Raw genomic sequence first — 22,319 nt, forward strand, 5'->3', positions numbered from 1 at the left:
CAGGGTTGCTTTCCATGCAAATCTCATCCATCCCTCAGGACACAGGTGTTGAGCATTTAGGTGCACTTACCTGAAACCTCCTGTCTCTCTGTCGGTTAAGGATATCCTGTTGGTTTCAGCTGCCTTTCAGAAACAGCCACACGATGCCAAGGTGAAAGCACAGCACCAGGCCACTGAGGGTCTGTGCTTCAGCAGAGGGTCAGGGATGAAGTGACTGTTAACATAAGAGAAAAAGTCGTTGTTCTAGTACTGTCATTTGTGTCCCTCTAGCTCTGCAAATGTGTCTGCAGCTTGTAAGCTTCTGGACGGCAATCGATCCCGGGCGTAATTCCATCAGCAAGACACGCACACGTAGACAGATAAAAGCTCAGAATATAAGATTTAGATTTTTGAATGCCAGCCTAACCAGGGAGGGAGAACTGACCCGAACCAAGAGCAGGGAAATGCACAAGATGCAACTAAAATAGTTTCTAAACTAATTTGTTCTACACAAAGTAGTATTTTTTCATCTGAAGAACCTTTAAACGGTGTGAATATGCTTTAGACTGTCATTAGGTAGAATTCTGACCATTACACTAGTTGAGAATGAAAACACCAAGCCCAAGCATACATTTAACAGGATATATTTTTAAATCATTTCTTCATTAAGGTTTTTAATGCATGTGTACATGAAAATTTATATTAAAAAATTAAAAAGGAAAATCTTGTTTGTTTAGAATAACTTTGAAGTGCACAAATATTGACAAAAGCTAACAGAAAAAAATACGGCTCTGCTCTTTTATTAAGTAGTCTTGCAATTACTTAGAGCTGGCAAATAAACACAATCCTCTGAGTTGTAGAGATTCTCACAAAAAGGACGACGTTTTATTATATACATAGTTCTGATGTGCAAGTATGCAATCAATATGTACACTTACATTCCTAACTGTTTACATCGTTCTAGAGTATTCACAGTAGAATCAAGCTTAAGGTTAGAAATGTGAAAAGGCCATAACAGTGAAAGAAAAAAATAAAACTCAAGATATGCCTTGGGATTTTAAGACATTTTAAACTACTTGTTAATAGATTTTGGATGACTAAGCTAGAATTTAATTTTGGAGCAGACTAAAAATATAGTTGTTTTTTAAATAAATGGTAATGCAAGTATGCTTCGTTTCACAGATGGCAGTATTACCACAAGCAGTATTAATCAGTCTTCTGATTTTTAAGCACTAGTATTGACCAGAAAGAGCTTGCTTGCAGAAAAGCTGCTGCAACCATCCCCGTATCTCTGAGTCTGTCAGAGTTTTGCATATTTATATGCATTCCCATACCTACTTTGCTCTTACAAAAAGAAAACCAGTTTGTTCAACCCATGCTACTTTATGTGGCCATATCTACTGCTCGCTGTTCATAAGAACTGTAAAAGAGAATATATGCAGCTGAGGATTTCACAGACGATGCCGAGATCTCCGATACTTCATGGTCGTCAAACTTAAACCAGCGTTGCTTTGAAGCATTTTTGCAGTAGGCTGTATAGTGCCCTCCATCCAACCCGCCATAATGGTTCTGTAAACATGAGACAGAAAGAATTAATGGCCTCGAAAGCTGCCCTTTCTTCCCTGGTTAGGGAAATAAACTAGAAGGGCAGATTTTTGCTTAATACCCATCATTCTTTAGAGAATACGGCTTAGTCTGCAACCAGGTAGGCAGCTGGGAAACCTCGATGAATCACACAGGCTAACCCAAGCTCTAAGGTACAGACAAGGTGAACTTCGAAACATGACGTGGTTACTTACTGATACTGAAAACAGATTGTATCTCTTCAAGTTATTCTTTGGACCAATAACATACTGTGAGAGGTCAAGAGTTTCCAATGGGAAATCTACAGAAGTCTGAAGCTTTTGTTTCCATCTTCCATCATAGGAAAATCTAAAGAATTAAAAAGTTACAGGTTCATTAAAAGTTACAGGTTGCTCATGAGGTATTTAAGAATATTAAGAATGTTTGTCTCCTCCGTTTTCAGCCAGGACACAATCTCAACTAAAGCATTTGCCCCCCAGTTTTGTTAATGCTTGCACATGTATTTGTCAGACAAGCAAAAAGAGATTACTTGTAAAAAATGCTTTGTGAACTACAGCCTAATAAAAGAGGCAACAGATGAAATTAAAATTCTTGCAACAGGACAACTGGAAACATGGAATGTTCTCTAAGTAGAAATGGTTAACTATTGCACTGGAACAGTCAATCTCCATCAAAGCCTGGTCACTTCATCCTAATTAATTTCCACCCATCACCGTTTCTCTTACCGTTTCAAGTGCACGAGGAGAACAGGTGGTAATTTCCAAATTTCTATTTTTTTCAAAGAATCCCTTCGAGTTTTGCAATGGCTACAGTAAAACCTATTGTTATCAGTGAGCTTCTCCTCTTTGGAGAACAATCTAAGGCATTCCTAAAACAAAACACAAACACAGACTGTTAAGGGCAGGTCTTTTTACAAAAGTGTAGCAAAAATGTTTGTTTCCTATTTGGTGGTTAACCCACACCAATTACCCGCATGCCTCACTGCACAAAAGTGATGCTGGGTTAAATCCATGCATGGACGTAAATTTTAGTGCATATATGGATTAGGGGCAAGTCCTTCCCAATATACCTACAATAGTTTGTTTACAATCACAAACTATTTACAATATGACCTACAAAAGCAAGTACTATATATGTATTTTCTGCTGCTGTGGCTTCAATATCTCCCTCCTGCTTGTATTTTAGAACATTTAAGGAATGACCTACTTTTTTTTAAACTTTAGAAGAATTAAAGAATAACGGAGATTCAGATCTGTTCATGTTTCAGGTTAGCGTAAATAAAGCTGGAATACTGACCAACACCTTCAAGAAGAGGCTGAGCAGAAGCAACATCACAATCAAGTCACAGAGAAACATTTTCACTTCAAGAGCTGTTTCTTTCCAGTTCCACGTACCTGCAGCGTACATTTACTAGTGGATGCAAGCGGTAATGATAAGTACATGAAAGCCTCAAAAGTTCGGGACTTCTTGTGACACGTAAGACACTGCACCGTAGATTTGAACTGGCCTTGAAAAAGTGCCACGATAATGGATTCATTGAGCTGCTTGTGTTTGTGCCAGGCTAGTTCTGCTGCTCTAAAGTCATCAAGATGATCGTTATTTTCTTCCTTGTATCTCTTCCTGTTGTCAGCCTGGGTAACAGAAATTGAAATACCACAGCCATGTATTGACATATGTAGATGTAGGAAGTCTCACCTATAGGCAAGCACACAAATGAGTATTTGCAGGAATACTGAGGCATGTCAGGGCAGCCAGCCATTTCTTACCTAGTTAGGCTTCTTCCATTACTCTTTTCAGTACCTTATACTGTCTGAAACTAATTTCCTACTTTGAGTACTTGAAATCCCGTCTATACAAGGTTCCAGAAACATAATCTTCTGATGAACTAAGATGATCTTTTAAAAAATCAATTTCTCTTGATCATCTGACAGATGTAAAATTTTGTTACAAGTGTATTGCTTACTTTGTTTAGGTCTTCATGCAAGCCATCCATTAGAAAAAGAAGCAGTTCTTGGGAGTCCTGTTGGCTATATCCTGCAAACTGGTCATTAATCTTCCCAATTGTAATTTTGAAGTCTTTTGGACTGATATATTTATACTGTCCTGTCCATAAAGCTTTCATTATTACACCAAACTCTTCAGCCACTTCACCTTTATGCCCCAGGAAATTGTACCTGTACAATTAAACAGACAAAAAATTAAATAAATAGTGAATTCTCCTTTTTCTAAATATGATAGTTATTAATTCAAGACCTTATCTCAATTTCAAAGTAATTTCTTTAGAGCAAGAAAAAAAGGCTGTTAGACTGAGATAAAATGTTTGTCTGCTTTGAAACTGTAATTTGGTTCCATAGCCAAGACTAATTGAGGGAAGGTACAGCTGTTTCCAGCTTGTTTTTTAAACTGCTATTTAAATACTCGGGTTTTAGGAGACCCCAGTACCCTTATATTTATCAACGTGGTAAGCACAATTTAATTAAGACTGTCCAGTAAAACCTATTTCATCACACAAATGAGTTTTGAAAATGTCAAGACTCTTAAAAGCACGTCTTTTACTTAAAAAACCCCAAATGTCCCTTAACCCCACTTTTTTTGAATTAACTATTTTAAATGCAGATTTTTTTCTTTCAATTTTAAAATAAAGGATGAGAATAAGAGTTTTACCTGTTAATATCATCTTGATACAAGTTTCTGTTAAAATACTCAGCCAGGTGAGGTGCATTGCACAGACACTGTAATATGGAATTCATATAGCAAGTGTTCCCTAGATTACGAAGTCCTGTAAGAGCTGGTCCCGATCCCCCAAACACAGGATTGAGATTCCGAATTTGTGATGCAGAGAGTCTTGAAATTTCTGCTTTTGTGTAACAGACTGGTCTGTAAGGAAGAAATTATTTTTTTAGGAGTCTCAGACCTGACAAGGCTGTGCAGGTAAGCCAACAGAACCACCCCCCCTCGCAGGGAATGAAACATCCTGGCACGAGGTGTCACCAAATGCTATCGTTTGCGCCCATCAGTGCAAAAGTGAGAAATCCATACACGCTGCCCTATAATGAGGCTGAGTTATTTGCTCCATCAGTTGGTTTTGGTTTGCTGGGTTTTTTTTTGGATTCACGGATGAGGAATTAGCTGTTGATTTAACCCAGCTTAAAAGCTGACAACTCTGCATTTCACAGGCTGACAGAAGACTGGCTTTTAATGTATTAACACAAATACCACCACTTAAAAAGCAACTGCTGGCCAATTACACTGTGACCTCTGCAATTCATGTTTACACCAGTTACATTAATTCTCAAAAGGCAACTGCCCTCTGTGTTGACCTTTTAGCTACGGAATTTAAATATATCACCCTTGCATCCTTTTGAAACACATTAATGAATTTCAGTTGGTTAATCACAAAGCCCTGTGTGCTACTAGATTTCAGGAGTCGTGGCAGAACTTAGCGAACGTACTTATTGTCACGATTGACTGCAGGAGTAACAGGAATTCTTTTCTTCTCTTCCTCCTGAATGGCTTGGGTTATATCTGGGGAAGAGTAGGAGCGCTTCAGTTTGGAGTGTTCTCTTTCTCGTTCAACAGTCACCTGTGGCTTGGGTTTATGAGTTGGAGGGGTTGATGGAGGAGTGGATGAAGGAGCCATTTCTGGTGGATACATATGAACAGTATTTGTTGGCGAGTGATAGTAACGAAAGGTTCCAGTGACTGTATCCAGAAACTTGGGGAGAAAAAACAGATGGTTTCAAAACCAAGTCAAAATCCATCACTAACTTACTTACCTATTTTTAAACTACTGTAAGAACAGCGCACGAGTTTTTCAAACATTGAGATGTTAACAGTCGTGACTGGTCTCAACACTTAATGGCTTAAATTTACTGGAAGGTGCCACTTCCACCAAAATGCATTCTAAACCAGCAACTGCTTAGCACCAGAAACAAGTTCTCCCAGTTTCATTACAAATAATGTTAAAATTCAGAAAATAACTATGTGCAAGTTGAAGGGGAACAAAATAAATACATAAATAAATAAATATATCAAACAAGATCTAGTTTAGAAATAAGACACGACTGAAATGCACTACAGAACTGCACAAGGCAACTTGACTGTAACTTCAGAAGAGAAAGTTACCTTTGCCCAACCCGCAGGCAGTCCTGGTATGATCCTTCCCATTTCTTCACTTCGCGCTCTAATTAATGGCTCCCGCTGAGACTAATAAAGAAACAAATGTAAGGTGCATACAGTTACTTGGGCAGAGCAGCAAGCTACCTGTGACTTCCCTGGAGAGCTACCCGATTCAGTGCAAAACAGTTCAATGAGAAACCCTTACCTATAACTGGCAATACCATTTAGTGCAATGCTAATGTAGTACTACTATTTTCTATCACTCGAGTTAAACAAAACATTTGCTGACACACACCAGAAAAAAAGGACAATCCAGTCTCACAGAAGTCTGAATACTCAGTTTCCTCCCTAAAGAAACCACTTTATTAGGAATAAATACGTGCTTCTGTTAGTCACGAGGGAATGATCTTTTGTCACTTTCAAAGCGGTACGTGAAGGGGTATGCATGAGATGAGGAACGAGTGTGGAATGCTTGTCAGCGCCATCAGAAACATCAGAAAGCTCCAAGAGAAAGCTTCTAGTATTGTTTTCAGATGGATATGACAAATGAAAAAAGCAAACAAACACCTGTAAACATGGCATAGTCTTTTCTTAAGATGATAACTTTAAAAACTGAAATGAAATTTAACATAATAATCACAAAGCGTCGGCGCTGGATTGGTTTGGGCTACATACAACACACTGTATTTACTTTAAGTCTTTCAGTATCTTGTTCAGAATCCTCTCTAAGGGGTCCTGGCTTTTGAGCTCCAGTGTCTGGTTGTCCTTTAACCCCAGATGGCTGTAAAAGATTTTGAGAGAAGGCTTTCAATTTTCATCTGGAATGTCAGTAAAGAATGCTGATAAAGCAAAACAGGGAAAAAGCAGAGTTATATTTTCTCTTCTGGTTGTTAAACGCACGTGCCACAACAAAGTGGTTGGAGCAGGTATCTACACGTCCTTTTTATTCTTCCTAGCCTATACTATAGTATAGTATACTATACTTTGTAGCTGAACGTGGTATCACATAACACAGTCTGTTATGTAGTTTCAAGAGCTCAGAAATAAAGTGTAGAAATTCCGCCTACACTACTTTCCTCCCTAAAAGCTGTGGGGTTCACAATTTGTTTTTAAAGGAAAGACTTTTTCCCCTTCTCACTGTGACAAAGTGTCTCCATGAAAAAGGCAAACTGTGAAGCCAACATTATGAATTTATGTTATCACAGGCGATCACTTTGCAATTAAGTGAAGTTGCTTCGTCATTCAGAAGCTCAAGAGTGACTGTGCTAATTCACTGAGCTAAGATTATCCAGGAAGATTTTTTTTTTCAGCTTCGTTGTGCATTTGCATTACACAAGCACCAAGGTTTGGTCAAGTAACAACTACAATTGCAAAGTGAGATAAAAATATCCTAATGCATGTTCTTGAGAAATGGTTTTAAAGACATCTGTTCCGTTATTAACTCAGCTTCAGTTTCATCATCAGATGTTTTCTCACACTCTCAGAAAATCTGCAATCTTTTTTCAAGAATATGAGGAAAGAAGGGACTGTGACAATACCCCTCTGCCCAAAGAGGTGGAACTGGACTGTTCTTAGCAGAAGTATTAGATCAGGGTTTTGCTTTGCTCCCTATGCCAGTCAACAAAATCCTGTCATATCAGCATTTACGCAGCTGGGGGACACTAAAGCGTGTTATGATAACACAATTCTGTCTCTAGCACTTGTTACCACAGCAGTACTGGGCTGTACAGGAGATAAAATGCCACCATGCCTATGTTTCTGCAACTGAGGATTGCAGACGATGAACCCTCCCTTCTAGCTCTGTGTCAGTGGGAAGCCTTATCATCCTATGGGGATTCCACGCTGCCCACCTATAAGCAAGAATTGAGGCCATCTTGCAAAAAAAAGAATCGACTTGTCTTTAACTTTCTTCTTCGGCCTAAATAAAAATCCAGAGCTGTATTTATCATTTATAGATTGACACTAGAGTATGCACTCACAAATCATCCTGAATAATTATACCACGTTTGGTGATGATTTTCTCTTTTTCACTAACCTTGCCTGGAACAGTCACAAAGGTCTGTGATGCATCACCCAGTGCCCGTCTCTTCATTTCTGGTGTTTGAACTCCCTTTTCTTTTTCTTCCATAGGTATTCTGTCAATCTCAATCCTTTTTGCACCAGTGCTTTCTAGCTCATTTTTATTTTGCTTTTTTGCTTCCACTGCTTCTTTGTGTGCTCTTTCTTGTTCATTTTCCTCCTGTTCTCTTTTTATTTGTTCACCCCTCTCCTGTTCTCTGGCCTCTTTGGATTGCTGCAGCTTTTCTTTGTGCTCCTTTTCTTTCTGTTCTTCTTTTGCTTTTTGTTCTTGTTCTTCTTTTTCTCGCTTCAGTCTGTCTTTCTGTTCTTCTTGTTGCCTCTCCCTAAGTTCTTTTTCCTGTCTGTTTTTCTCTAACAGAGCAGCAGTTTCTGCATGTACACGACTTTTTTCTTCCTCTGTCAGAATGCTCTTTGCATCACATAATGGCTTTGTGGACCGGTCTGGAACTATTCGTCCATTCTCAACAGGCTGGCTGTCACTGATTGTACTTTGAGATTTTGGTCTGTTGTCATCAGAGATTTTGAGTGAAGGCTTTTTAGTACGATCAACCTGTAACACAAAGTATAGGACAACAGTTTGCTACAGTCATTTGCTGCTCTGTTAGCTAAGCTTTTGCTAAGTGAGATTTATAAGAGAATAAAGCTAACATAAAGTTGACTTCAGCCAGAGAGAGTGAACTTTCAATGTCAATAAATCTGGTAATTCAAATTGCTTATTAGTAAAATTTGGAATTCACTTCCAGATGTGAGGTAAGAATCAACAAGCTCTACAGAACCATAAGGATTGCTACAAGTCTTTCTTTTCAAGCTTTCAAAGAGCAATCAGGCAGCCTAATTTGGGCTGGCTCTCAGTCATGTGACAGAGCATGTGATTAAGGCAGATCTGCTTGATGAGAAGGAGTATTTAAGAATGGCTTAAGCTCAGCCCTAGGAGAGCATATTGTCTTTGATGCTTAAGTTCTGAAGTATTTATTCAGAAAACTTCTCTGGTTCAGGGAAGAACAGAAAACAGGCCTCTAAATTTTACAGTTTAGGGTCCCTAGGCTGAAATCTGTACTAAAGACAATACCTAGAAGAGTGAAAGTGAAAAGTTTGACTTGAGTCTTGTCTCCTACAGAAAATGTTATTTTAGTGCAAGTACTCTACAAACGTGTCTCTAGGAAATTTAATCCCTATGAAAAGAAGAAACAAATCCCTATATTTTCATTAGTGGGCTGTGAGTGACACCCTATCTAAATGTTTTATTGTTTGAAGGAAGATCCAGTTGCTGGAAAGCAGACCTTCAGAGCAGGCAAGGTAAGCCATGACCTAACTGCCCTCCCTGTTTTTGTTCGTGTACATTTTGCATGGAAAAGCTCCCTTAATGATAGTTGCTGACCTTCAGTTTCTCAAGTACTCATATAAAAACATTCATGAAAAACTCTGCAGTTATGTTAAGTATTTTCAGTTTCATAAAGTTCTGTAGTTGTGTTACCATGGCTTCACAGGCCACCAACAGTCTCTGTACCGATACACTTGTGTACAAGGCTTAAACTAACACGAGTTTGTTTCCTTGTGGATTTAAGCTATTGCAGGTGGTGGTTCTCTAACAGATTAACTATATGCTCACTGACAAAAAAGACACACAGCTTACCTCAGGGATACTTCTTGTAATTGATACTGGATTAACTACAAATGAATTGTCAGATTTTGGAACAGCAGCATCCTGTGCATTTGGTCTGTTAAGTGATTTTAGTCTCTCTTCTAAATTATCTCCCATTTCTTCATTTTCAGTCACTTCTGTTGCAGATGGCTTTATAGCAACAACAGGTGGAACAGGAGCTGGCTCTTCCAGAGATGGATATGTAAAATCCACTGTAAGAGGGGGCAGAGGAGGGAAGCACAAAAGAGGTCTTAAAACAAAAGCAAAATAACTCTCACGTTCCACCCCAAAATTTAGATTTGGCCAGAACAAGGCTATCCCAAACATATTTGAATGAATCAAAGATACATCCAGTAATTATAAAGAGTGGGGGTAGGAGGGGAGGGTCATCCTTTACACTTACAGGAAACAGTCACAGCTTCACTCCTGCTATGTTGGGGTGGAGTTACTTTAGCATTTGTTGTGTACTGGGGAAAACAAAGGAGCCAGTTTTCGTAACCTCCTTCTAGAATTAAAGGCTCATTCTTCAGTATAGTTTTGCTTTCCCACTATAAGGGAAAAAAAAGTTTGAAGTTAAATCATTTAAAAATAGAAGCTTTTACATCTTAACAGTGTTGTTGAAATTTCTGTGTCTAGTCATTACTCTGAGACATGTTTTGAAATTTTTAAGTAAGAATTAAAGAGGCTGCAAAAACCATTTGGGATCGTCTTTCTGTGTGGAGAACATGCAACACAGTTTCCTGGCTTTTCCTACAACAGGGTCTCAATATTTCCAGTACAGAAAGAATCAGTTCCTACTACTTCAGGTAATGATCCTTCAATAGACATTTATTTTTATTATAATATTTGCTTCAGTTTCTTATCTGTTAAGTTTGCTGAGTGATTAGGGGCATTGGCTTCTGGAAGTATGACGTTAACTTTCTGCTAAGCTCTAGAGAGTTCAGGCTCCAGACTGCCCTCCTGCTGAGGTCCTCGGTATTAGAACAGGAACAAAGCACAGAGGCTCAGATAATATTCTGTAAAGCGACAGACATGGAGAACTGCCTGAACTGTCTCTGAACCCCAGTCTCGAAAGCCTGGGTAACAGAAAGATGTGTAGTCTTTCCCAACAGCCACCTGTATGATGGAGCTCAAATTTAAATTCATGTTTCTCTGGAAGTTATACTTCTGGGGACTACTTCACCAAAACCCTGCCGTTTTAGGAGATGCCTGGCTGACAGGACTGCAAAGAACTCTCCTTCCTTGGCCTGCCTATGCAGCTGGCCAGCCAGTTCCCTCCATAGGGAATTACAGTTGCTAATACAGGAAAAAAGGTGACAATGTTTCTGGCAAACTGTACCAAGTACTTTCCCAAATAACTCTGCCAGCCAAGAGCTCTAGGTTCACAAGCTAGTTGTTGAGGAGGGGAGTTGAATCATTCTCCTCTTTACCTCTTTAATACATTACACGGTCTTCCACTAAGTACAAGCATGGGAATGTAAAATTTCAGACTGCATTTCTGATACCAAAATTAGCAGTCTCTGAAAACTGAACCAAGATGTTTGCCTAAAGTGTCATTGTCTTCTGTATACTTTGTAATTACAGGTGCTTTACGACCTTCAGATTTATCGAGATGAATTAATACAAAATGTGAAACTCGCCAACCTTAAAAAGCGCATCTTTCAGGCTCTGAAGAGTTGTTCCTAGCTTTAAATCTTCAGCAGAACTAAACCAGTCTAGCAATATAACATAATCAAAGTGTCCCCTCCTCTTCCATGGATCTCTAGAATCCTCTGGGAGTCTAGCTTCAATCCAGTTAGCAGTAACTCTGAAATGTATTAACATGCATTTAAAGACAAATGTACAAGTAACATTTTGTCTAACAGTATGTAATCCATATACATTTATGTGCTTGGATAAAATAAATATGCTCTGGGTTGAAGTCAGAACATGCAAGAACAGAGCTGTCCAGATATATCTCCCACTGTGAAACTAAGCATATGAGCTTTAAAAGCAAGTATTTCTTTTCAATCTATTCATAAAATCAAACATTTCACTATCATTTAACTTTACTTCATACCCAGGACTGATAGCTTCTTCTGGGACACTGATAGATCTTGGAATACAGGATTCCTGATAATCCTTCAGTCTTCGAGCGTCCATTATAATCAATTCAATATTTTTGTCCGACATCATTGCAAACAGTTTCTCAGCTGTGACTGCTCCTTGAAACAGAAAAGCTATTAGATGTAAAAAGCTACATTATAAATGGAGATAGCTCTGATCACACCTGACATGCAATCAAGACTGCAAACAGATGAAACAGAACAGAAAAGTCCCACAAAGTCACAGAGGTGAGACGCTGTAGAATGAACTTATTGAACCTTTTGCTCCCACTACTGTAGTGAGTAGCACCTCATCTGCTGCATTAGACAACAAGAAACACTTCAGTGATAAACTAGTGTCTTGGGTTACAATAGGTAACCAAAAATGTGTAATTCTATTTTCATCTGTTGAAACCGGTTGGAAGATATTTTTATTTCTTGTAACTCCAGGGCAGGTGCCTCCTGTTAATGGGTAATCATGGGTTAATGATGGGGCAGTCAGTGGGATCGAGGCCGCCCCTAGCCCGAAGCCTCAGCCCGGCCCTGTCTGCTGCTGTGCTGCCGCCTGGAGCAGGACCCCCACCCCCACGCTGCTCGGGAGGAGCGCCCCGCGGGAGCCGCTGCCATTTCGCCATGGAGGAGGACTTATTTTGGGACCCCTCTACTGGATCATCTCTACTCCAATGGAGCCGCATCCGCCACTCCAGGAGGACTTATTTTGGACTGTTCCCAAGTCAGGTCATATTCTGACTCTGTCAGAGGTTCTGGGATTATTTGTTTGTTGTTGTTTTTTTCTCTGTATCATTAGCTTTGTAGTTTGCAATATTCTTAGTAAAGAACTGGTATTCCTATCCCCATAGCTTTGCCTGAAAGCCCCATAATTTCAAAATTATAGCAATTCGGAGGTGGGGGGGTTTACATTCCCTATTCCAAGGGAGGCTCTGGTTTCCCCTGGCAGTCACCTGTCTTCTAAACCAAGACAACTGGCTTAACTTTTGGTGGTGTCATTTAAATCAAGCTACGTAGGCAAGCATTTGTAAACTATGTGCTGCTGTTTCCTCTTCAGTTAAGAACTCCAGAGAACATTTTCATGTATGCAGTACAGGAGCAAAAACCAGAAGGTTGGGAGGGAAAAGAACAAGTTTCTTAGTTAACTGAGAAAGCTGACATATTTCAGCCTTGCCTACGTTTCAGTTGGAGAAGTTTTTCTTTTTAATTTGGACACTGTAGAGCTAGTTCAGCTTTAGTTGAAACTGGTGAAGAACTAAGTACAGCTTTCTAAGTTCAAGAGAGGTGATGAAGGCTGCAATGCAGAGCTTAATTACTAAGTCACTGTTACTGAAATGCAGTATACTAGAATCTCATGAAAATACTCTGACTGTGAAATAACTCCTTTAAGGAAGAGCAGCTGCTTAGGTGATAAGTGCAGAATCATATGTAGGCCTTTCTGACATATGTGTCAGTGCTGCATCTCTTACCACTCGGACTGTCAGACTGATCCTTTCTTTCCAGTGAAGGCTTCCTCTCACCATTGATCTGTGTTGTAAGGAGAAAAACCAGTTAGCCTAATACTGAGATCTAAGGTGGCCAACAGACACTGACACTTGTAGAGCTTGAAGGAAACTGGTCAGACTGTAAACCATATGACAAAACCTAGGAAAAGGAAGCTTCTGAAGATGTCTTGACAAAGGTACTAAAAGGATACCAAGGTCACTGCCCTACCTAGACAGAAACCAGTTAAAACAGCAGTACAACCTAGGACAGCACTATTTGTGAAGTATTTGTGGAGAAATTAGTTTCTTTTCACTCTGTTGCTGAAAAGTCTGCTCTCTCCTAAAAAGGAGACATCAGTTTATTTCTATTACCTTACCTGAGTTTCTTACACTAGCTAGTTCTATTATAAAATAGAGCTTGACTTTACAAGACTTTGCAAGACTTAGAGGTTAGTAGGACTCACCACCTTCAAAAGAAATGTCAAAGAAGGGTTATGGGGAGCTAATTTAAAAAAATCCCCTGGAAATATCCCAATGGAAATAGCTACTAGTAGAGATCAAATGCTAGATTAAAACTGTGCATTTAGACTGAATTAGAGAGTTTGTAAACATCTTCAGTTACCCTTTGGCTTTTTCCTTTGGAATCCACAGCACTTTCTGAGGAGTTTTTGGCTGAACTTTTTCCATCATCTTTTGGTTCTTGCTTTTTCTGCAGCTCTTGTCTGTCCCTCTCTTCAAGTTTTTTCCGAACTTCAGCTTCCTCATATCTATTGGGGGGGTGAGGAAAAAAAGTCCTTTTTTTTTTCAAAATTGCATTATTGGCTAGGCTTAGCTAATTAACATTAGAATCATCAAGTCTTCAGGAGGGGGAAAAAAGAGTATTTAATGCTTAAAATAAAGTACTGTCAATTTTTGTGTTTCCAACAAAACCCATTCTCCTCCATGACTGCATGATACCATTTCTCCCACTTGTTTTTCTTAAAACCTATTTTGCGTCCTATTTCACAGCCGCTCCTCTTAAGGCTAACTAATTTATTTCTCTAAACCTGAGATCATGCTTAGCTATGGTGTTGCTAAATGTAATAGATTTTTTTCATTTTGTAGAGGAAAGAATGCGTCTTGTAAACTTACAAGTAAACTTGAGTATATTAAAACAATCATTCCAGGTATTTTATTCAGTTTTGCAACAAAGCTAACAATAACAGTTAGGAGTAAGTCAGCTCAGTTATCCAACTTCTCAGAAAAAGGAAATTCAGATCAGAACTACTTATATGGTAGCAATCACCTTCAGAATGTAAATTGACTTCATAATACTGTTACCTCCTCACCTGTGTCCCTGCTTTTTGAAACAAACACTGAGGCTACAGCGATGCCAATGCAGGAATCAGGTACCCTGGAAAGAGCTTTCATGGACCTGGGTCTTGCATACAGCTGTCTTTTTCATAAGGCCTCAGATTTTGACATTAAGTTCCCAGACTTGTGCCACTGTAACAACAATCATGAAACTGTGAGCCAGTGACCTCCAAATTACAGCTTTTAGATCACTGACTGCAGGTTTGTATAGTCACGTCGCTGTTAAATAGCATTTTGTTATATTTAATAAAACTGAGAAGCTTAGGGGTTACTAGTGATAATTTTTAAAAAAAGGATGTTTTGAACTAACAATTTTGATGACTGAACCAAGCAGTGAACATTAAACTGTATTAGTAATTGCTCATTTTAATCAGATGTTGCCTAATCGGGATTAAAATGACAATACAGCTGTGTTTCATATCACAAGTACTGTGTTAATAAACTAGATCATTAAATCAAATTCTGCCTCCAAGTCTACTCCACTAACTGGCCACTAAAAGGAAGGAGGCTGCAAGTCTATAATTTTACTTTTTAAACAGGCTTCCTGATTTGGCAAAGGTATCAGAAGTTAGAACAGCATTCTGTTCTCATTTGGAGTTAATGGCACTAAAGCATATTTCAAATTTTAGTTCAATTCAGTCAATATGGAATATTTACCCATCAATTTCCCACTTACACCTAGCACATAGTAGGTCATTCATGCAGGTATTCTTGCTGCTATAGAAATGATGTTTCAGCAGCTCTACTCTTAGTTAACAATTAATGTTCAAACTATTTGCTGGCCTACTGCCTGGAGAAGAGATTGCATAAATAATTTTCTTGAAACTACTTCTGTAGTTATACAGGAGTCACGTTTCATTTGTATTCCCTTTAAATACATAGACATTTTGCCAAGAGTAGTTGAAAGTTACTACCTGTGCCAACGTTCAAAACTTTGTTCCTTTTGTAAAAAGTCACAAGTTACTAACCAGTAAATCTCTAAATAATTTTGCTTTTCTGTAATTCTATCAATGTTATCTGTCACTTACAGTGACTTCGTAGCTCTGCTGAATTGTAAAACGCTTAACTAAAAATAAGGAAAACCTAAAGATTGTTTCATGCATAGTATCATGAGACATTTTTGGAAAGTTTTTTTTTTCATATATGTGTAACTACACTCTTATCTCCCTGTTCACCTAAACTAGCTTTGTGCATTAAGCACTTGGAAGGCCACAGAATATGCCTTCACATTAATACTCGGTGGGGAGCGGTGTAGGAAGAGAAATGTGTGTAGCTGAAGGGAAAGTTAAAAGGGTAAGAAAGGAGTAAGAAAGGCAATCAGGATGCACGTAGATAAGGCTGGAAGCGAGACATACTGCACTAAATATCTTCTAAAGATAGATTCTACCTTACAGCTTCTTATTTTGTGGCTTATGGCACAAAGACGTGTAACTGGACAGTTGTAAATGAGCGACCCAAAAGCCCGTTGGCATGAGCTCAGTTACACGGTGGCAAAACTGTGCGTTTCCATACCCGTGTCTGCATGTGGCAGAGGCAGAGAGAAGGTCTGACAATGGCTGAAGAATCAGAAAATGTGTTTTGTTACTGTAAACTAAATCCACACCAGGAGGACTTTTTAACACATGTAAATACTAGGAACGTTCATTAGTGTATTTGGTTTCAGATGATGTGATGAAAAGGGTGAGGAGGAAATGGCTCTTGATCGTTTCTAGCGTATACACAGTTTATGTTTTGTGGGGCTTTTTTAGTTGTTAAACAAAAAAGGGGACACCATCAACAAAACAGATACAAAGAAGAGACAATGTATGCAGTGGCATGCGATCAGAGTATGTGATGAGAAAAATTAATAACAGATTTCTGTAGATAAAGAATTTAAGCTCTTGAGTTTGAGGTATCTAAGGTCTACTCAAGTGCAAGCCTTTACTACTAAATAGCATGAAAACCTGCAGTTACACATGCACAAGCTTCAGGCATGACAAACAATGTGATCTATTAACTGTACTCACCTCAGTTTAAGGCTGTCTGACAGTCTTTCAGCTTCTTCAATAGCTTTTTTTAAATTTGTAGGTCCAAGAATTGAATGAAAATAATCCTAAAATTACAAGCATCACCCCACATGTTAATAGTGGAGCTTAATAATGCTAACTTTCATGCATATCAAAAGCTGCTAATGTACAGAGAATTGGTATTATTATATTAATGCCAACAAAAGGAACTATTTTGAATCGAAATATTTTTTCTTAAATATGAGTTTGTAAGCAAAATTGTTCTATAGCACTAATAAATAAAGGCTGAGCAAGGCAACTGCACCAATAAAAAGTCTGAATGGGAAAAATGACAGGAATATCTTTCCCTTAAAAAAAACCTCACAGCTCTGACAATTTATATACTTTAGGTGTATTAAAAACAAACTGTAAAAGCAATTAACACCAGACTAGTCAGCACAGGAAAAAATGTGAGACAGTTTACTTAGTATCAGTGTAAGCGTTTAGTGCATTAGTGTAATTCTCTGTACTTCTAACACTTCTACCAATGCAGTAGAGGTCAGTCAGAAAGCTTTTATACCTGTTGCTGCTTAAAATCAGGTCTCTTTTTAATGAAGTTATAAACAGTCACATATTTCATGTATAGGATGTAAGCTTTTTCTTCATCTCGGTCCAATCTGCTTTCCTCTGCTGCCTTGAAAATCTTAAGGGCACTCTGCACATAACTGAAATCAAAAAAGAAAGGTAAAGCATGTGATTGCTGACTTGTCCCCAACCACCTTTTCATTACACGTGCTCAGAGCCTGTGCCCACGTATTAACCCCTTAATTTTACCATCTTAATATAAGGCTTTCATTAAATACGAATTACAATCATACTACTCCAAATAACGTTTCTCCTTGCTAGTTTGTTTACTAGCCAAATTTAAAAGCTTTGTAATTAAATAGTATACTGAGACATGGAGGAAAAAAGGTACTTTTCCCTTCTAAAAAACCCATTATTTTGGTGGAGAAACTAATTCAAAGAAGACAAAACAAAATTGTTGATTGTCTAAAAATGCTAGAGGCAAAATATTCTCTATTCACGCTCTTGCTGAGGTTTTTATCATGTTTAAGAACTGACATTTATGTAGCCTTTTCTCAAAGTATGCAAATTTTCATGGGCATCATGCTCTTTCCAAGTAATGTTTTAGCAGTATGTCAGTTTAACTTCTGTAGGTAGTAAGCACATCTGGTGTGATATTTGAGAAATCTATACATAAATATTTTATGTCTAACAGAAAAAATGGAGGAAACTTAGTCTTAAACCTGCTCAGAAGAGTAGCACTAATACTTCTAATATTAATTCAAATTCAAATGAAAATATGTATACCTCTTTGTACTTGTCTTTTCAGGTTTTATTTCCGTCTTCTTGTTGAGATCTTTCAATGAAGTACAGAGATATAACTCCTTAGGTACAGATGCCACAGCAGGCATGTTAATGTTCTTACTTGAGTCACTTCTAGGATGGTACAGTTTCTCAGAATTCTCTAGCAATACTTTTCTGGGTAAAAAAAAAAAAAAAAAAGTTAGGGAGAGCCCAACTACATTCCAATGACTTTAATACATTTATAGTTACCTGTATGGAGCTATTGCTTAACCTACCTCACCTTATGTGAGCTAGCATGAGCTTCAGAGTGGCTGAACAGATAACAGTACAAATAAATCCTCCCAAAGTGACAGGTTTATTTGAAAAGATTCCAGGTAATTTATTAAGAATGTTAGTAATATGTTGCTAATGAAAGAATAAGAAAATAGTAAGAAAAGAAATGCTCACTTAAGAATGTTCAAAACCATTATATCCAGCAAATCTATTAAACTGTAAGACCAGTAAGTATAGTATAAAAAATTACCTGATTTCTCTGTACTCTGAAATTTGTAAAGGATAATTATTTTATGACCAGCTCAGCATGAATCTGCAAATACATGCTACACTTTTGGGAAGATGACTAACGTATTGGTAAGAGACAAGTCAACTTGAAACTTCTTGGAGATGCTGTAGGTCTTCTGCTCCTGGGGACTATTGTCTTTCTGCTTTCATTTGGAAGTGCTCTCCAGGCAGTCATGAAATAGTTAAGCAGAGTTTGGCTAGAAGGAACTATTACATCATCTCATCTGACATTCTGCACTGAGCAGTCCATTAAAGCTCATACAGGTCATCGAGCTAAAAACCTTTGAATCTAATATATGCAAGTTATTACAGGCCTTGGGGGTGGCAGGGGAGGGACTGAGCTCCCTCTAAAGTGGTGACACATTAAGGTGCTAGCAATACTGAAGAAATTAAGGGGAATTAATTTGAATAAAGATGTTCAAATGATTCCCACAAATGAATTATTTCCTAGTAGTGAAAACCTACGTGGCCTTTGACAAGATGAAGGCACCGCATTTCCTTTCTACCTTGAGGTGTGACCAAAAAACCATCAGCCAGTGACCTAAGAGCAAAGTCTCACCCAACCAAATGAGGTGGCCCTGATTTCCCTTTTTCTTTCTTGTGCTGGTCTGGTACTTGTCCAGCCTCTTAGTGAGCCAATTCAGCTTGCTGAAGATGCAGAGAGGCTACACAGCTTGTGCAAGGAGATCAGTCAGCATGTGCAGCCAAGAATAAGGAGCTGAGATGAGAACGTGATCCCTTCCCGTGGCACGCAGCTCTTCTATTCTTTGAAGTATCGCTGCATATAGTCAACTATATGTTGACTGTCCTTGGTCTAGGAACTGGTTATCAAATAAAAATACTGAGTTCACACAAGCATTTGATAAGTCTGTGCTGGAAATAAATGCAAAAATAAGACATGTCTAATGATGATTGTTTGGTTTAAGGCCTGGCATGTCAAGGTCAGACTAAACAATAGCTAGATAACTTTCTGCTTGAACACAGATGCTGTACTTGCTAATTTCCAATTACAGAGCAACTTTTCTAAGTTGATAAACTTCGCAGAAACCCTTCCTTAGAAGACAGATAAGTATAGAAAGTTAACAACAAAGTCCTCAAATACTAATTTTAATATATAGAATTAAAAATATATCCTATACCCCACTGAAAACATTTTCTTCCCTATATAAGGTGTCTTATGTCCAACTTAAACTTTCCTGTGCTGAAAACAAAGCAGAAAACCCATTAGAAGAACTGCACTCCGTAGAAACAAAATACACAGTCCCTGCCCCAAAGTAAAGAACCACTGCAATCTAAAAAGCCTTTTTGCCTAAAACAAAGACATACTTTTCACAACCTCATAGAAGTACAAAGGCTTCATTCTTATTAAGATTTTAGCATTGCTTGTATAATCCTACCTTCAGAGCATGTCTTTACCTGTTTTTTTTCTTCCCCTTGGAACTGTAAATAGACTTTTTCTTTGAAGCTTTAAGTCCTTTCCAAATATATCTTCAATGTTTGCTCTGTTATGTAACCAGTATTTTCTTAATCTTAAATGGCAGCATTTGGTTCTGTGTTCTGACAGAATATTGTAACTAAATAAGTAGTCTGAAAATGATATGAATACAATATTACCGTGTCCGTGTGCATATGAGGAAAAAAAAAAAGTACAAGATTATGGGGGAGATGAACCACTTAATGGAAAGCAAAAGACGCTAGTAAATTCTCAAGTGTCGCTGACATGTTTGATATGGGCAGCAGTTCTGGAACCCCATCTTTACAAATATAGAGCAGTGGATAAAAACCAAATCTGAGTTTTGGCCCAGAACAAAAACTGGCTTTCCATGTTTTCCTGCTACAGTTACTAAGTTACACCTGCAGGTCTTTACATTGCCAAACAAGTTCAATATTGAACGTGCTTTAGTTTCCTCATCTCAAGGAATTTCTATACCTTTTTTCAAAACATGAGCTACTAATCACAGTATCTGATGAATGAGATATTACTCTTTGAGTTTTCACAGCACCAGAATTTATACAATATGCTCAAGCAAAATGAGTAAGAATGGATTAGGAATAACATTTTCTAATTTTTTAAAAAATAAATTTCTCAACAGCCTACTTAATGGAATTGCATACAGCACGTCATAAGCTGATATGACATTTCAGTTGGACCTTGTAATTATTTTCTACAGAACCTGAACTATGACTATTCAGTTTTATGCATCAAAAATCCCCTAACTGGATTTTAGTCAGTAGTGGCCTGTAGACTGACCAATAGTTGCCAGATGACTGCTCAATTTTAGCTCAGGAGGACTCTTAAAATTCGTCACGGTGTGCTTGTACCTGGATTTTTCCCTTATACTCAAATGAATGAGTTTGGGGATTTTTTTTCTTCTTTGAGCAGGCTTTGGGAAGACTATGATTTCAAAATCCAAATCAGCTCCTTCATATATGAATATAACCAGCTGATTCTGAACACCAGTTTTTGCAGATATCAGACTCCTACCTGGACCAGTCTCAATGGAGGAATCCAAGATAAGCTGCACAAAGACATTCAGGAGTAGTTCCATGCAGCAGTGAAATGCATGGAGATAGACCAACTACTGCAAGTTCTGCACAAGCTCTGTATTTGTTTCCACTAGAGAAGCTGCAATGAACTGTAGTTTCTCATCAGAATCACATCCACTTCACTGGGATAAACTCTTGCTGCTCCAGGCTGTATTGACTAGATTACGCTCACTTTTGCCAAGCATCCCGTTTCCCTCTACTCATCCAATTACATACGTGGATCTGTCACATGTCTCTTAAGGAAGAGAAAGAGCTTCTTTTCCAGCAAAAGAGAACTGGGTCATGAAATCATGACTACAAGGGACTGAAGAAGCCATAATAGCTAAATCTACTATTCGTCAATCCTGTGAGGAAAATGAAACAACCTATTTCAGGTTTGTCAACTTCCTACTTAAAAATTAAGATAAAACACATAAAAGTGTGAAACTTTTCTGGCTCCAGCTGAAGTTTTATCTCAGGCTCCTTTTTCGTACTTGAGTGCTGAAAACCAGGCCAATATACTAAAAATGTAAGGGACACCACGCTTGGATGTTTATGGACATTTAAAATACTTAGAATGGATAGTTATACACTGACAGGGAAGCATACCTGTTGGTAACAGGTTTTTCAACATCTAATTATCATGCCTGTTCTACTAAGGATATGAGTAAGCTTTTTAAGTGGAACAACCATAGCAAGAACACACAGAAGCAGTTAAATTGCAAACAGCATACAGTAACACAGTCTGAAATAAACTGACATGCTATGGACTATGCATCAACAATTCAGGTATGTAATAAAGTATTATGCACTTTTGTCCCTAAGACTTGAGCAAATGAGAAGTGGGTTTCTCATGAGAGTTAAGTTCCTCATTTCTCTTAGAATTAAGTTTTACTGTCTGCACTCTGTACACAAGAGTTGGTTTTATTATGACTATCAGTATTACTGTAGAGATACGGTATTTTAACACAACTGATCTATACAATCAGTTGGCATACTCCTATCTCTGAGGCCTCTAGCTTTCCTTCAGCCTCTGCTACCGTCAGGGCCTTGGGCCTGTAACTTACTGTGCCTAGGCCTATTATAACCACTGGGGCTCTTCACAGAGTACCCAAACTTTAATCACTTTGCATCACTTTGCAGTCGCCATGGCAGCAAACGTTGTGGGTCTGCCTTTGGCATGCACCATGCTGAAACTACCTGCACTTGGGAACGGCTTGTTTTGCACAGTGAGAAAGTCCTTTCTGACAGCTTGCTCATCCAACAGCCTAGTCATAATGAGGGGGAAGTACGATGTTACAAAGTTACTCAAAATAAGTTGGATTTTATACAGGAAGTTTGAAAGGTATTCAGTCTAAGTAAGAAAACAGACAGCTTCACTTCTTATTTAGACACATGAAAATCTGCAAAGCGTATGTAAACACTACAGCTGATGATAAGGACCTCGGGAGGTGACAGGCCGAAAACTCGCCCAAGTTAAGCGGGTGGTTAAAGGTGCCGGGGTGCGGGCCCAGGACCCGGCCGGTGCCGCGGGCGTCTCCGTTGA

The 22,319-nt window shown here is 38.4% G+C and overlaps 1 protein-coding gene across 2 annotated transcripts; it reads right to left on the reverse strand.

Annotated features, from left to right (window-relative positions):
• Positions 1-524: 524 nt before the first annotated feature.
• On the reverse strand, positions 525-17,793 carry USP8 (ubiquitin specific peptidase 8). Of its 2 annotated transcripts, none has more exons than XM_009877664.1 (19): positions 17,690-17,793; positions 16,899-17,043; positions 16,340-16,425; positions 13,603-13,747; positions 12,966-13,023; positions 11,463-11,607; positions 11,048-11,210; positions 9,807-9,951; positions 9,395-9,615; positions 7,718-8,311; positions 6,374-6,463; positions 5,689-5,769; positions 5,016-5,278; positions 4,228-4,440; positions 3,527-3,737; positions 2,958-3,194; positions 2,289-2,431; positions 1,779-1,911; positions 525-1,548 (listed from the first exon to the last, which is right to left on the reverse strand). In XM_009877664.1, the coding sequence occupies exons 1-19, from the start codon at positions 17,791-17,793 to the stop codon at positions 1,363-1,365; spliced, it is 3,363 nt and encodes a 1,120-aa protein (XP_009875966.1). In that variant the 3' UTR covers positions 525-1,362. The 2 variants fall into 2 exon arrangements, with proteins under 2 accessions (XP_009875966.1, XP_009875965.1); XM_009877663.1 differs by having other exon boundaries at positions 11,463-11,622.
• Between the last annotated feature and the right edge of the window lie 4,526 nt (positions 17,794-22,319).

This window comes from Apaloderma vittatum, unplaced genomic scaffold, assembly GCF_000703405.1.
Source record: "Apaloderma vittatum isolate BGI_N311 unplaced genomic scaffold, ASM70340v1 scaffold16411, whole genome shotgun sequence".
In the NCBI taxonomy this organism is placed as follows: Eukaryota; Metazoa; Chordata; class Aves; order Trogoniformes; family Trogonidae; genus Apaloderma; species Apaloderma vittatum.